The 16,763-nt window shown below is 42.8% G+C and overlaps 1 protein-coding gene across 2 annotated transcripts in view; it reads right to left on the bottom strand.

Moving 5' to 3' along the window:
- kazna (kazrin, periplakin interacting protein a) overlaps positions 1-16,763 on the bottom strand; it is a 121,278-nt gene that overhangs the window by 45,269 nt on the left and 59,246 nt on the right. For both annotated transcript variants that reach the window (XM_086110018.1, XM_086110023.1), the window contains exon 4: positions 80-187. In XM_086110018.1, coding sequence (XP_085966144.1) covers positions 80-187 — 108 coding nt within the window. The remainder of the gene's footprint in view (positions 1-79; positions 188-16,763) is intronic.

Below are 16,763 nucleotides of genomic sequence, written 5' to 3'. Positions count from 1 at the left end.
CGCGGTAGTTACTTAAACAAAAATTGGCAGAGGATAGGGCCTGGGGAAAAAAAAAGATCAAAAATGTGCAGAGCACTACCTTTGTCCAGGGAGGCATCAGGAGAGTTGAAGTCCATCAGACTGCTGATTTCACTCGTGTAGCACAGGTCAGTGGAGGGAGTCTTCTGCCTCGTATGCAGAGGTGTATCTGGAACAAAAACAAATAAAGTACGTTGTAAAAAAAAAAAAACTGACGTCAATCAATTTTTCGGCAACTGCTTCGAGACATGAAGCAGTAGGACATCAGAGACCATGCATCACACTACATCGGTCACCTATGGAGGACAGCATTCCTCTTAACAGACATTTCACTCCGCATTGTACGCTATCCCCCCCCACCCCCCGCCCCCTGAGAAGCTTGTTCAGCATTGACTGCAGGCCTTGAATGCAGCATCATGAAAAACTGCCAAAACTCAGCACAGTCACGCAAATATTAGCATTTTTATGACTCCAGTTTGATTGGCTTCTGATGAGGTTCAGTGGCTTTAACACAATTTCCTGTAACCACCAGTGAGAGTATAACAAATGCATTGCTCCAGGCCAGTTCCCTAAAGTGTCCATGAAATCGCAGCGAGCGCAGTCAGCGTATGTTGTTCATCTCAATAAAAATGAGCAAGACCATTCCAAATGTAGTTTTTGTCCAAGCAAACATCACATTTTAATCAAATCCATCCCGGACGGACACCCATTTTTGGGACAGAAGACAGAGGACGAGAATTATTTTATTTTTTGTTTTTATGTTTTGTATTGTTTTGTTTTTTACAAAGGACAAACTAAGCAAGGGCCAAGTGGGTTTTCGCCCGTCCCTTTAATCGTCCCTAACCGGGTTAAGTATGTGGTTAAGTATGTGGTCCTGGTAGGCAAAATAACAAGGCCAGACTGTAGCCAAACACTATTTTCTTAACAGGCTATTAAATAGCACACCATTTTTCATCTCAACAGTATTTTTGTAAGAAAACTGCCATCTAGTGTACAGTCAGAGAACATAAAGTGCCTGCAGACACCCATTTCACTAACAATCAATGCAGCCGGTTAAGAAAGCTGGCTGCGTTCTGTCAATCGGTGCCCACTCACCAAGATTTTTATCTCCCCCACCCCCCACCCACCCATTTGAGGCACGGATTTCTAAAAGTAAAGTTTCTATTATTATCATTGTATTTAATCGTAGTAGCTATTTTTGTGTTGTGAAATACTCATGTTGCGCTGCTTATCAGTAAGACATTAAAAATATGAAGAAACGGTGATGTGTTTTGTGTTATTGATGGCCAGTCTTATCTATCCGAACAGCCGGCATTACTGAAAATAAACTTCGGTACACAGGCGTATATGCGAGGAATACGTCAGAGTGCCCATCTCTGCTGCTTATATAGTAACCACTGAAAGCTTTATTGGCGGAGGGATGCTTTTACTGGGATGCTGTCTTGTTTGTTGCATGGCGGTGAGGACATGCAATATGATTACCGGTAATATTCATTTATTACATAGCCAAAAAAAAAGATTTACAAAATAACACAGCCCCCTTTTTCTCTAGTACGTGTCCTCATCACCCCACCATTACTAGCCTACCCACTATCAAGCTTTTAGGAAGCCATTTGTGGTTGAACTACATGTAATAATTACAAGCCCATGTGTCTACGGGGGAAAGCAAAGGGTCAAGGGGCGGTGCGGCCTTTTTCGCAAGATTAGTCATCACACTTGCGATAATGGATTCCATTAGGCAACAAATAACAGCCTCGCTCTGTCCAGTTTCAAGTGATTGGTTTGAGCATATCAGCTGCTAATACGATATGAAGAAAGTAACAGCTCACAAAATCAGCCATTAATTTCGAAATACTCAACGGACATCTGGTACTGTATGTATTGGTGCTGCAAATGCTGATATGTCATACGTATTGTTCAGCTTTCATAACCCTCTTTCAAAGATTCCCTATGGCGCTGTCAAGATCAATGTTAAGCTTTTCCGTGTGTGTGTGTGTATGTGTATATATATATATATATATATATATATATATATATATATATGTATATCTCTCTCTCTCTCTCTCCATCCATCCATTTTCCGAACCGCTTAATCCTCACTAGGGTCGCGGGGGATGCTGGAGCCTATCCCAGCTGTCTTCGGGCAGTAGGCGGGGGACACCCTGAATCGGTTGCCAGCCAATCGCAGGGCACACAGAGACAAACAACCATCCACGCTCACATTCACACCTAGGGACAATGCTAGAGAGTTCAATCAGCCTGCCATGCATGTTTTTGGAATGTGGGAGGAAACCGGAGTACCCGGAGAAAACCCACGCAGGCCCGGGGAGAACATGCAAACTCCACACAGGGAGGCCGGAGCTGGAATTGAACCCGGTACCTCTGCACTGTGAAGTCGACGTGCTAACCACTGGACTACCGGGCCGCCCTTTATATATATACATATATATATATATATATATATATATATATATATATGCTCCGACCTCCCTGTGTGGAGTTTGCATGTTCTCCCCGGGCCTGCGTGGGTTTTCTCCGGGTGCTCCGGTTTCCTCCCACATTCCAAAACCATGCATGTCAGGCTGATTGGACGCTCTAAATTGTCCCTAGGTGTGAGTGTGGGCGAGATAGATAAACTAGCTAGATAGATAGATAGATAGATAGAATTAATGAATGAATTAATTAGTTCATCAGTTTTTTAATTGGGCAAAATATGTTTTAGGTTATATTGATTCATCTTACAGTTGGCTATATTAAGTGTTTATGAACTCTCTCCAAGATCCCTTTTCCACTGAACAAGTTGCCACAGATCTTTGTTTTGTTTTGGAATGGCATTGACAGAATCAGCAAGGAAGTGAACAACTGCAGCAGCAAAAGAAAGAATTTGAGTTTAAAACAATAAAAAAAAAAGAGTTGACGTGCTGAACTAAGATTAGGTGTGTTCATTGTGGTCTTTTCGAGCAGAGTATTTTCAGATGAATTTTAGTTATGTTAAATCTAAACAAAGCGTAAGAATAATCGATTGATTGATTCAAATACTGCGTAGATCTCGATTTGTCTTTCTCCACTTAATATGTGGCCCATGACAGAAAATCATGTACAGCTGTAGACTGTAAATTTCCCCAGTGTGGGAAAAATAAAGGATATCTTATCTTATCTTATGTGTGTCGACTTGCATGATCCTTGCTAAAATCTGTCACAAAAAGTCAAATTGTCATATGTCATGAATAACCTTGCGATTTTGCAACACTTTTGTTACCCTGTTTTCACTCATTTGAACAATAATTGAACAGGCTATTTTTCTGTAGTTGACTGATTTCAAAACTAGTAATCCAAGTAATAATGTGTACAAGTAATAATGCGATGAGACAATGAAACATTTTTGTGGTTTCACTCTCATAACGGCCCTGTGAAGGAAGACGTAAATTCAAAGTGGCTTGTACAAAAATTAGTTTGAGACACCCGGTGTACAGTGTACTCTATATATTTTGTCGGCACATGAACACAATGATCGGACCAATGGGAATGACGTTTCTGCCTCTATTAGTTTCACATTAGGATAAAAATACACAATAAATTAGCAGTGACATTGAACAAAGAGCAGTGAGAGGACTCTGATGCTCGATTAAGATGTTGAATGATTCAATAAAAGCGGTACTTTATATTGAAGTCCTTGCACTAGTTCCCAGTGTGCCACACTCACGGAGTTCAAAATTAGAACACTAATTTAAAGGTAAATCGAGTATTTACAGCTGCAAAGAACCTGACTTGACATGATTCCGAGATAAAATGTCTCCCATTTGACGCTGCTAAAGGGAATGATTGAAACGAATTACTCCAGTGCTCATGGACCGTCTGTCCCCTTGAATGCTTTCGTCTGACTCCATCACCTCTCCTCCTTCCTCATTTTCTCGGTGACTTTTTTTTTTTTTTTTTTAATGGTGTTCCCCAAAGCGCTTCTTACAACTGTGCCAGGCAAATTTTTATCTGCGGGAAAAAGCGGCGGGTGGAACAAAAGAAGGCCCTAATGACTAGTGGAGGTGATTAAGGACTGAATGGGCGCAATTGCCGGGACCTTCGCTGCGCTACCCGCATTCTTCAAGTCGGTCTGTTATTCGCAGATAGGCGGTTCTTTGCGAACGCCTGCCACGCGCCTTTAATTGCACCGACATCCCCTGGACCGCAGGCTGCCGGACTTGAGATAAGGCAAACGAATTCATGCATTAATCACATCCACCTGTCCCAAGACCCCAATTTAAGGGTCCCTCTAAATATACAGCACATAATAATGGTCCAGGAAGTGTGATTGAGGCGGGTCTCTGCTAGTTAACATTTGCCACCTACGCCAACTGTCTCCGATCTGAATTCATATTGTAATGAACGTCACCAGGATGTAATACGCTTTGTGTGAAGGCTGAGGATGGAAAAAAAAAAATGACAATGAGAAATGACAATGAGAAGGCGTTTGCCGCCGTGCAAATGTCCTTATCATCGTCACGCTCCAAGGTAAATAATGTCACCGCTCGATCAAGAGTTTTCAAATGTCCTTTTGTCTCGCTTTTTTGACAGCCAGGGGACAGTTTCTTGAATAGAGTCCAAATTAAACAGACTTGCGAGAACACCGACTTCAATATCTTCTTTGTTCCTCCAATCAAAGTAGCCAAGGGAAACTAAACGTGTGTCCATATTAAAAGCTCAACAAATGGTATGCTGGCATCTACTACTGTGTGTGTTGAGAGATCAATTCCGCTTTATGTGCAAACAGGTGTGTCAAGTCAAATGAGCAAATGACATGGCAAATCATATTACAGCACCTGTGTGGTTTATTTAGTCCGGCGACTTCATTAGATATCCGCTTACATTGATGCTCATTTTCCACACGCACCACAAACAAATCCATCATTGGCGAGTCACAGAGTGAGCAAACTTAATTCTTGGATTGATGAATCAGAACGAATAATGTTATTCATGCGGCATTGATTTGGTGATGAAGTGAGCCCTTGAAGGAATTGTGGTGAAATAGAGTCAACCGCAACCGGCAGTCCTACTTTGACTCAATCTAAACTAGCCTGTGACCCGAACAAGAACAGCAACATGACATCACTAATGGGAAGGTAAGAATACGTCACGAGAGAAACAACAGAGACACAGGAGTTCAAAACATTCCGATTCTCTTTCCCACTTTCAGCATCAGCACTTGAAGCACGTCCTGTGCCAACATATCGGCAGCGATGGGAGTGACGTGGGCGAACACCTGTGAGTGTACTTTGGCAGTGTTGCCATTGACAACCACTTTATGCTGGAGCCATCTTCTCTGGCCTCTTCAGCATCGGGGCCCTGATCTCTGAGAGCAAGTGTGTGACAATTAAAATGCATCTCTGGCGTGCCCATATGCTGCAAGAAGACGAAAATAACACCCCCTCCACCCCCAAAAGGCTAACAAAGTAGGTTAAGGATGATTGGTGTCATCAAGCATCTCACTATTTGATGTTGTTTCAAAGTTTACATGTAGCCAAGACTCTTGGAAGAGCAATTTTTCATAGTCTAGTTTGAATCGTTCACTCACGCACGCACGCACGCACACGCGCACGCGCACGCACACGCACACACACACAAATACATATATGCATGATGGTCCACTGGTGAGCTGGTTTTATACACACACACACACGCACACCTCGCGACTGGTTAGCACGTCACCCTCACAGTGCAGAGGTACAGGATTTGATTCCAGGCCTTCCAGTGTAGAGTTTGCATGTTATCTGTGCCTGTGTGGGTTTTCTCTGGGTATTCCGGTTTCCTCTTACATGCCAAAAACATGCATGGCAAGTTAATGGAACACTCTAAATTGTTCGTAGGTGTGATTGGGAGCGTGAATGGTTGTTCGTCTATGTGTGCCTTGTGATTTCCTGGCAACCAGTTCAGGGTGTCCCCCGCCTACTGCCCGAACATAGCTGGTAGTTTTAGAAAAATATGATGCACACTTTTTTTTCTTCATGCATTGCCCAAGTATCGAATCATGACTCTCTATCGGCAGATACTTAAAAAAAAGACTTGCACTCTGGTGACAAAATAAAATCAAAGTGTGATCAGGACCTCCCGACTGATTATTGTTGTTGTTATTTCTTGGTTAATTGGTGATATGCTGGGGAAAACAGATGAATTCATAAATCAAATCAAATACAAATTTCACCCACAGAAAAAAAATGATCAAGAAAACATTTAGAGGAAAAAAAATAATGCTTGTGGTGGGCTTTCAATACATCAATCAAGGCAGCATGGTGTCAAAAATGAATTTTTTCTTTTCAACTAATTGCTAAATGATTAGAGAAGCTCGACACATGAGGGATGAGTGCAAATCTATATCTTTTCACTGCATGAGTCATTAATGCACTTTTTAAAGTCCAGGCATCTAATATCATCCCCAAATACAGTTGTATACAGCTTCGGCTTTTTGTACATCTATATTTATTTAGTTAACTTCTTTCTGACAGCGGCATGGGGAAAAAAAATGAAATAGTGCTGAAACTCCTTGCACTTCATCCCAAGTCTTTCATGAAAAAAAAAATACATTCAAAACGAGGACAAAAGTTGACATTCCACTTCCAGCTCAGCGCTGTGAAAAATAGTGAGCGTGTTATGTTCCGCGACCCCCACGGTGACATCCGAACAGAGAGAGTGAGTCAATGGCTTCAGATCAGGTTTGAGAAGAGTGGGTTGAGGTTGCATTCAACAAGGTACTTCAACTCTCAGCGCCCCAGAGGAGGCTCAGTCGCCACTGCAGATAAGCAAGAAGCGGCAGATGGTGCAAAGGTAGAAATAGGGCGGGGGGGAAAAAGTGTCTGGGAAGTGGCAGTCGGAAAAAAGTAATACCGTGCATAGAGTTAATCAAGGTATTGATTGTGGCCTGTGGAATATTGGTACGCCGCTTTTTAATGGTGATGGGAAGTTGCTAGCCATTAAAAGGTACTCATTGATTCGCCCGTCCATTTTTAGCCGCTTATCTTTTTGAGGGTCACGTCCTAGCTGGATTCTATCCCGGCTGACATTGGGTGCGAGGTGGTGCTACACACTGGACTGGTGGCTAGTCAGTCACAGGGCACAGAAAGACAATTCTGATCCACTTTATCCTCACAAGGCTCGCAGGGGGTGCCGGAGACTATCCCAGCCAGCTGTCTTTGGGCAGTAGGCGGGGGACACCCTGAACCGGTTGCCAGCCAATCATAGGGCACACAGAAATGAACAACCATCCGCTCTCACACTAACACCTTGGGACAATTCACAGATTCTTTGCAGCAGCAGTGAAAATAAAATGTGTCTCCTTGCTGTGGCCAACAGCCACATGCTGTTTAACTGTCAAATATACAGTGAGTTGTTGTAGAGAATGAGAAGAGAATGTGGCCCATATCCTGATGGGGACCAGGGTGGAAATAAAGCTCAGATGAATGTTTGTTTGTTTGGTTGTTTTGTTTTCTTGGTAGTCAACTCAAGAGTACCTGCGGGGAAACCTACATGAATATGTGTGTGCATTCCAACGAGGGCTGACTGATTCGGAAAAATCGAATCCATCTCATCCTGTTCAGCCAATGTTGTGCTTTAATAAATAAATAAATAAATAAAATAAACAATAAAGCACGACACATTATGCCGCCAACTTGTCTCCGTGTTGTTGTGGAAGCCTGACAATACGCAACCACAGTAAAGCCCCGCCATTTGCGAAGAAGCCAAAAGAAAAAGAAAAAAAATGATAGGATCTTAAAAAGTGACAGCATCTAGAGTACAAGCGGTTTTACACAAATAGTTTTATCCCGGGAGGAACAGCAAACCTGTAAGAAGGCTATGTAACAGCCTCAACGTATTTTTTGTAACTGCTGTGCTGCTGTGTTTGTTAAGTTACACATCTGAAGCACCAAACTTAAGTTTCAAGGTAAAGCGCTTCGGTTGAATATCACACTTGCAAGGCAACAGTGAATCACAAGAAATTGTCACATTTTTTCAAATGCACCAAAAATTAGTCTTCCCAAACCTTGAACAATTTTTTTTTAGTATTTATATAGTATAGTCCAGGGGTGCCCATTACGTCGATCCTGATCTACCGGTAGATCTAAGACAGGTCCCAAGTCGATCCGAGGAGTGTCGAGGAGAAAAAAAAAAACAACAACCATTTGTGTGTCTTTGTACATGTTAGTAATATATTTTTTTGTGTTAATGTTGACTGCACCCTAATCATCTTATCAGTCTCATTTTCACCCAAAAAAATATTGAAAAAATAAAATAAAGCAGGTAAATCTTGAATTTACGGTGGCGCGTGATTACGTCACCGGAAGTTGTCAGCTCTCAGCAGTCTGCAATTGCAGCTTGTGATCAGAACTGTTGCGCTCTATCTTTTATCGTCATTATTCTCATTCAGAGTTTGCTTCGTGTACAATTCACCGAGGGCACGGGCAAAGAATAGGAATCTAGGAGGGCCCAGGGAAGCACTTTAAAACGGTACGTGTGAGCTACGATAGTTAACAGGCTACAAAAGTGCGTTGCATGCCTCAGTTTCAGGCTGTTTCTCATCATGGCGTGCGTGTGCGTGTGTGTGTGTGTGTGTGTGTGTGTGTGTCGGTAAGGGTAGATCCCGGGAGGTTAGTTGATCGAAAAGTAGATCTTCGATCCAAAAAGTTTGGGCACCCCTGGTATAGTCGATTGTTTTCTTGCAGCCCACTTCTCATTTTGAGCAATTTAAGAACAGTGAGTAGAGAATACTATTTCATCAAGAGTACAAGTTGAATAACAATATCAGGAGTCAGTGATGATATATTGACTGAGGACTTCCACCACGGTGAGAAAATATCCATAAAAGAGCACATTTGCAACCACTGCCTGAAAACGTACAATCTAGCATCACGATAAAATATTCATCCGATGGTTATCCGAACAATAGTTATCATGTATCCCTAATTTTTGGTATAATACTAAACAACATTACTGGTAAATTATATTTACTGTCAAGGGAAAAATTGAGTTTTTACCAAATATAAAGGACACAAAACCAAAAAGCTCTCCTCTGCAGATTTGGGGGTGGGAATGAAAATATGGTGAAAGGATTAAAAAAAAAAATCATGTAAATACTAATAACAATGACAAAAGAGGAGCTACATCATCATCCATTGCTAAGTGACAGTTAATATCGACACATGGCCTTCCTCTTTTGTTTGTACTCCTAATAGGTGCCATCATTTATTCTTTTTTGGGGGGTGGGGGGCAGATGGCATCTCCCGTAGTGGGGGACAAGAGCCAGCTGCTGTCCTAGTCTGAAGCTTCGATTTGACCGTCATTGACAGGACAGTAAGTCCCAAGAGGATGATTCAGCTGGCCTACAGGCCCTCTGCATTAATAAACACTCCAATTAGAGAAAAAAAAATCTGTCTAGACGGTCATGCGGTTTCATGCCGTTCTTTTCATTTGCCTTTCTTGCTCCATGCTTGATTTGGCAGATAAGAGCTGGCCCGTTCCGGCGTACACTTGATGCCTATATTTGTGATTTACTCCGGCCTATTTCTTGACTGCACCTTTATTGGATGACACGGCGATATCCTTTGTCGTCTTTAAACTGAACTCAATAGGGACCCCAGTAGCTGGAGAGTAATTGTGAAGAGCTCCACCACACCTTTTGACGATCCAACAAAGGTGGCGAGGAGAGTATATTTGGCATTCTCCAAGCACCTTCCTCCACACACTTTGCAAGAGAATACTAAATTAAAGGCTCTTTGCTGCCAGAATGTTTCCAAGCTTCTATCGACAAAAAAGAATGTCTGAAGTTCCTGAACAAAATCTATCTTGCAGCATCATCCGTTTGCAAGAGGTTACCGTTACACAAGCTCGGGGAGATGAAACGGTCGACAAAAATACTTGATGATGATGTTGAGTAAGTTGGAAAGTAAATATCGAAAAATGTGAACACCTTGTCAAGCGCACAGTGGTCCCATTCATCTATTTTTTATCCCTCAACTCAACTGTATTTTAGAGCACTTTAAAACAACCACCACCGTATACAAAGTGCTGCACATTGAGCAAATATCATATGGACAACAATAAACAATAAAACAATAAATGAATAACGAAGACAGGAGAAAGCACAAAAACAGTAAAACTAAAATCAAGTCTAAGTCATGCTGAGTCAAAATCCAAAGAATACAAATGAGGTTTGAGACGAGTTTTAAAAAATGGGCAGCGAGGGGGCTTGCCGAATGTTCAGTGGGATGTCATTCCAAAGAGAGGGACCAGCAACGGAAAATGCTCGATCCCCTCTGAGCCTCTGCTTAGTCCTTGGTAGCTCTAAGCATGTCTGGTCCGCAGACCTGAGGCACCGGGCAGGTGTGTAGTGGCGGAGTAGCTCAGAGAGGTAAGGCGGAGCAAGACCATTTCAAGATTTGAAAACAAATAATAGGATCTTAAAAAGAACTCTAAAATGCATCGGGAGCCAGAGAAGGGATTCCAGAGTAGGAGTAATGTGCTCTCTTTTGTACGGGTACCAGTCAAGAGGCGGGCGGCAGCATTCTGGACCAACTGGAGACGCTGAATGGAGGACTGGCTGACTCCAAAGTAAATCCCGCTTGTCCTCAACTCAACTCAACGGTATTTATAGAGCACTTTCAAACAGCCATCGCTGCATACAAAGTGCTGTACATTTGCGTTGTAGATGAGCCTATCCCAGCTCATGGCCAGTATGGCCAGTCAGCGGCAAGGCACATGTAAACAAACAACTAATCGTGTTCACACCGATGGACATTTTAGATTAGTGTTGGATATCATGACATCCCAAATTCAAAGTATTCCCAGTGAAAACCCACACAAGCACGAGAAACGCGGCATGGCCTGAGCCGAGTTTCTACTATTACAACTTGCACAACAGACCTACTCTGCTCGACAGAAATGATTGTGCACACGTACAAAGAGCGTAATCTTCTCAGTCATGTTCAGCATTGTGTTCAGGGCAGGTACATCCTCCAATGCATGACTGTGTTGCACATTTTAAGCTCCAATATGACATAATACACGGTACCATCTGTGCTCTCGCTACTCGGAAGAAAATCACGACCTTCAAGCCAATCTACAAATCACTACTGTGCTATAATACCCAGAGGCAACTTCTTTGTAAATGTACAATTCACTACAAACACCAAATAATGTGTGAGGGGAGCCGGTAATCTAATTACAGCACAGCATCTCCACAAACAAACAAAAAAAAAATTAAGTGTATTTTTCAAAAATGAAGAAAGAAAGACCAGCCACCTTCATTGAGATCATTTCACAAATAATGAATCAGTGATTGTGATTTATATAAATTGGTCGGTGGCTGGCATGGTAAATGATGAGTTTTTACAAAGACAAATTCTCAATAGTCATTGATAGTGTCAGAGATAATTCAATAATATGCTTCACAAAACGATTGTGACACTGACTACACCGCTGCAAACGAGTATGAGAATAACAATAACGAATGATTAAAAATGAAACATTAGCTTTGTGAGTGAACCAGTTATTGTATTTGGCAGCAGTCGAACCGAATGTTTAGGACGACAAATGTCTAGGACAGGGGTGGCCAACCAGTCAGAGACTAAGAGCCAATTTTTTTGGCTCACTCACACACACACACACACACGCTTTTTTGGTCAAAGATCGACTTTTGAAGCGACCAACTCCTCACGAACGATCCGATCGCGCACGTGCAAGCATACACACACACACACACACACACACACACACACACGCGCGCGCGCTCTCGCACGCATGCACTCACACAGGTGCCCACCAGTGCACTCGCACACATATGCACGCACACCACGATGAGCAACAGTCGGAACGAGCCGAAAATGAATGAAAGCTAAAGATACAAACAAACAAATCGATTTACCCCGCCCCCCCATTTCCTCCTCCTACTTGTGACCAGTTCGCTGGCTCCCGCTCGATTCTGATCGATGTATTGGGCACCGCTCCCTTAAAATCAGAGGTAATTCGCTGACTAGCTTTGCGCAGTTGTTTGCGCATGAGCGGGGATGCAGTCATCTGATTGGTTGCCCTCTATGTCAATCAAGTAACGGGATTGATGATAGGCTGATATAGTACGTTCTGTGTAGTTAGCGCCTTGTTTGAATGGCATTGCCACTGCCGAGGCGTTTTCGATGCTTGTCGTGTGAGAGCCCGGGAGCCGCATTGAACCAGCCAAAGAGCCGCATGCGGCTCGCGAGCCGTGGGTTGGCCACCCCTGGTCTAGAACTTCACTCTGATGAAGTTGCTGTGTTTGAAATTTGACGCCACATAAAGCTTACGTTCAACACTGACTCAATGAGACAAACACATTACTCAAAAGTGAGGAGAGGATATCTGTCTCGATTTATAATATCCCTGCAATAGCAATGTGATTAGGAATAAAACCTGTTTTCCCCATGGTCCGACCTCCTCTATACATACAGTACATACATATACAGATACATGCATATTATATATATATGTATTGAATAGGAAAGGGAAAGAAAAGAACAGCGCTCTGCCCAGCGGGATAATGGCCTCTCATCATCTGCCTCGTGACCATTAGCGAAGTAAATAATGCATGTGACTTGGGACCGCTCACGTCCGGCATCAGGTCAGCAAACGAGCCGCACCAGGAGGGAAATCACAACGCAAACATGTCAATTGTGGCAACCCAGCAGTTGAAAGTCAGCGCCTGCAGACTTTGGACGGATGAAAGAAGGATCTTCAAGTTGTGTCAAATCCAAGCGAGGGCGGATTAAAATGCGACCAAAGTTGAGAACATGAGCAGCTCATCCCAGCCCAAGGGGCAGGACTGAACATCATGTGTACCGCAAAGGTTTGACTCGATACATTTCAGGGACCGCACAGACTTCGAGCTGCAGCTGGCACCAAACTGGAAGCGTTGGACCACGTAAAATGACACACCCGCTGCGCCGACACGTTTCCGCTGACCCAAAAGTCACAGTGACCCGGTGCTCTCTTCAAGCCCTTGGGAGAATTTCCTGTTTCAAGGATGAAACGCTGCACAAGACATTTTCCTCCCACAATAGCTTATAAGGGGGAAACCTAATCTTAAAAGACTTTGCTAAAATGCCCTGATGAGGAAGAAAATCTCAGAGACACCATGGAAACCGGATTAAAAAAAGAGAGACATGACCGGATTTTATGAATGTTAAAGGCAAGGAAGTTTTTTGTACAGCTCAATTCATGTAAAAGACAAAGTGCTTGACATAAAACAACAGAAAGAGAAACAACATATGAAGACACTGTAAAAATCAGAATCATCTCCAGCATCTCCTCAGGATGCTGGCCATCTCTGCTAAACATCCTGAAAAAGATCATTCATGAGTAAATATAATCTCATCAAAATTTGATTTGGTTTTCCGTGTTTTGTGTGGGAATGACTTCGGACATTATTTTAGGAGGGTGACAACAGAAAGGATTTGGTGTTGACTCAAAATACACTCACACAAACTCAACTTGAATGCATTTGTCCAACTAGTGTTCAGTCCACTTTGATCCCTTTCTGTACTTCTTCCAGTCTCTTTGTATCTCTGTTGCAACCTGCTGATGACACTTGGTGACACTTTAAGCTCGGTGCCCACTTCCCTCTGAAAAGATCCTGCTTGAACACTATTTGAATCGTGAGGTGTCATCTTGGTCTTAAATGGGAACTGCCTGATGTACAATCGAGGGTTGTTTAAATACCGAGGCTAAATGAACCGACAAATGTCTTTGTCGATTCACGGATCAAATGACTTTTGTGAATTCAGGTCCTTGAAAGAGAACAGTAAGTAGGGAAAAAAAGTACTGAAACACTGAACAGCTGGACACGCAAAATTAAAAGTTTAGAGATGGTCAAAATTAAGTTTATCTGCTCCATCACCCAAAAACCGAATATACGTTTTTGTTTGTAGGATAAGTTGCCTTGGCACGAATCCCCAAAACCTCTCTTTTTGATGGAACCATAAAATGTTCTTTTCGGAAAATGCTGAAGCAGCGAAATTAATGAAACACAAAATTTGAGTCAAACATGGACCTTGCCGTCGTCGCTTCGACAGCATCGTCACTTTTTCAACGAATTGACTTCCAAAATATTCATTTTGCCTCTTGCTCTGCACCTTTTACACCGCCGCTATTAATGATTCACAATTTCGCAAGGCCTAATCACGTGACTGTGGGAAGTAATTTGATTTTGCCTCGCTTTTAGCAGGGAAGGCCGCCTGAGACGCTGGCACGACAAGAATGGAAAGAGACTGACGGAGAACCAGCGGGGATTTGATAACCACCATCAGCTGCTGCTCCAATCTGCCGAGGTGATGATCCGAGACAACAGTGTTGTCGCGCACACACACACGCGCACGTACGCACGCACACAAACACACACACTCAATTTGTCCTATTTTTGTCCTGATGTAGGTTAGCGCGCACACACACACACACACACACACACACACACACACACACACACACACACACACACACACACACACACACACACACACACACACACAGACAGGGCAAGATCATTTCCACATTTAGATGATTGTGCCAACAGGTACAGTCAACTATCGAGGAGCAAAGAGTCTGCTGGAAGTCATCAGTCTAACCCAGTGGGCATCCATCCATCCATCCATCCATTTTCCAATCTGCTTATCCTCACAAGGGTTGCGGGGGGTGCTGGAGGCGATCCCAGCCGTCTTCGGGCAGTAGGCAGGAGGCACCCTGAACCGATTGCCAGCCAATTGCAGGGCACACAGAGATGAACAACCATTCGCGCTCACACTCACACCGAGGGACAATTTCGAGTGTTCAATCAGCATGTCATGCATGTTTTTGGAATGTGGGAGGAAATCAGAGTCTGTTATTGAAATCGTTCATTCATCCATATAGTCACATATCTTGTGAATACATTTGTTCGTCACTGGTTCCCATCATTTTGTGTTCAGGGCTAATGCATAGCCACCGTGGCAGCCTGTCACCATCAGTACACTGGCATGAATAGCAGCATCTTTGCTGTATCTCAATCACATTCCCCTCTGCTTGCTCTCGCCAACTGGAGCAGTATGCTCAGCTACACTCCACTCTTGACTGCGTTTATGCTGGATGAGTGGCACAGTTTACCCCATTATACCGTACGTGCGTTCGTGCATGTGTGCGAGACCAAGTCATCAAGACACCTCACAGGAGCGCTTTCAGTTCGGACGTTGTGCCTCAAAGTCAATTAAAGCTTCATAAAAGACTAAAGCGATGTCATCATGCACCATGTGTTTGTGTCAGAATTAAGGCAGAGTCCAATCTGCGATAAATAATGACTATTAAGGAATTACGGCCATTTTATGGGCCAACACAGATTTTCAGGGGCTCAAAAGTATTTGGCATTTTTTGTAAATACAACCTGGTTGCTTTATCGGCTTAGACCACTGACTTTAACATTGAACAATTTATTTTCCATTAAATGGTAAATGGCTGCTTTTCAGTAAGTCCCAATAAGACCAGTAAAGTGAATGATGACACAATATTTTATTTATTAAATAAAATAAAACACAACGCAAAAATAAAAAATGCTCACGTCAAGAGGAATAGTCCTGAGAAAATAAATCCATGTTGTCGTCATCTAGAAATCTGTCAATAATAGACACCTTCACAAATGAAAATGTAGAGGCTCGAAAGCAGATGTCAAACTCATGGCTTGGGGGCCAGATGCGGCCCAGTATGTTATCTTGTGTGGCCTGAAAAAAAATTGTATGTGTAAACTTGCATGATTCTTGCTAGAATCTAGAACGAAATGTCAACTTGTCATATGTAATAAATACCTTTGAGATTTTGCAATAATTTTCCTACCCTGTAACTGAACAAACAGGTGACTTGATTTGATTTCAAAACGAGCAATCCATTAATTTCTTGTGTACAAGTAATAATACGATGACATGATTAAACATTTGGGTGGTTTCACTTTCAGATCGGCCCTCCGAGGGAAGACGTAACTCCAAGGTGGCCCGCGACAAAAATAAGTTTGAAATCCCCAGTCTAAAACCTGGTGCGAGCCGCTAATATCATTGAAGAATGGGACAACCCGGTTAGTGTCAGAAAACAGAAAAGCTTCCGATGTTGTGGACTCAAATTGTTTGGACAGATCAAACTGAGGTCATCTTGTATCACCATGACACTAAGAGAAACGTATGCAGGATGGGAGGAACGGCTCCGGATCCAAAGAATACCACATCAAATGTCAAATGCGGTGGAGGCAGTGTTATCACATGCCATGAATAACTGCTAAAGGAACAGACGCAGTTTCAGTAAAAGGCGTAACAGAGGCCAGATGTCGCTCGCCGGTGTGTATGGGGACAGCTGAAGGTCACCAACCGATTCAATCGCCACGACTCTTTGCGTCAATAAATATGTGCTATGTGGGCATATTCAACATAAAATGACAGTCATTTCTGAATGGGAACTGACCAAGGTTATATAAAAAGGCTAAATGATAAAAACTCACTACTCCTGGTGAAAATATTCTTGATGTTGACGCCAGCAGAGCATACTCTGAGGTCCAGCAAGACAGCGAAAGCAAAAAAAAAAACCAAAAAAAACCCAACAACAACAAGAACAGCAACAGCGCATAAACTTTGTAAATACCATTAAGCAGTTCTCGCTGAGACTTCCAAAGTGGGACTGAAGAGTCAAGCGAACAAATGTATTCATTTATTCATCTGGGGGATAGCTGC

This window comes from Hippocampus guttulatus, chromosome 1, assembly GCF_054856545.1.
Source record: "Hippocampus guttulatus isolate MCC_2025c chromosome 1, RoL_Hgut_1.0, whole genome shotgun sequence".
Classification (NCBI taxonomy): Eukaryota; Metazoa; Chordata; class Actinopteri; order Syngnathiformes; family Syngnathidae; genus Hippocampus; species Hippocampus guttulatus.
The sequence above is the reverse complement of the archived record's forward strand: the minus strand, read 5'-3'. Positions and strand labels throughout refer to the sequence as shown.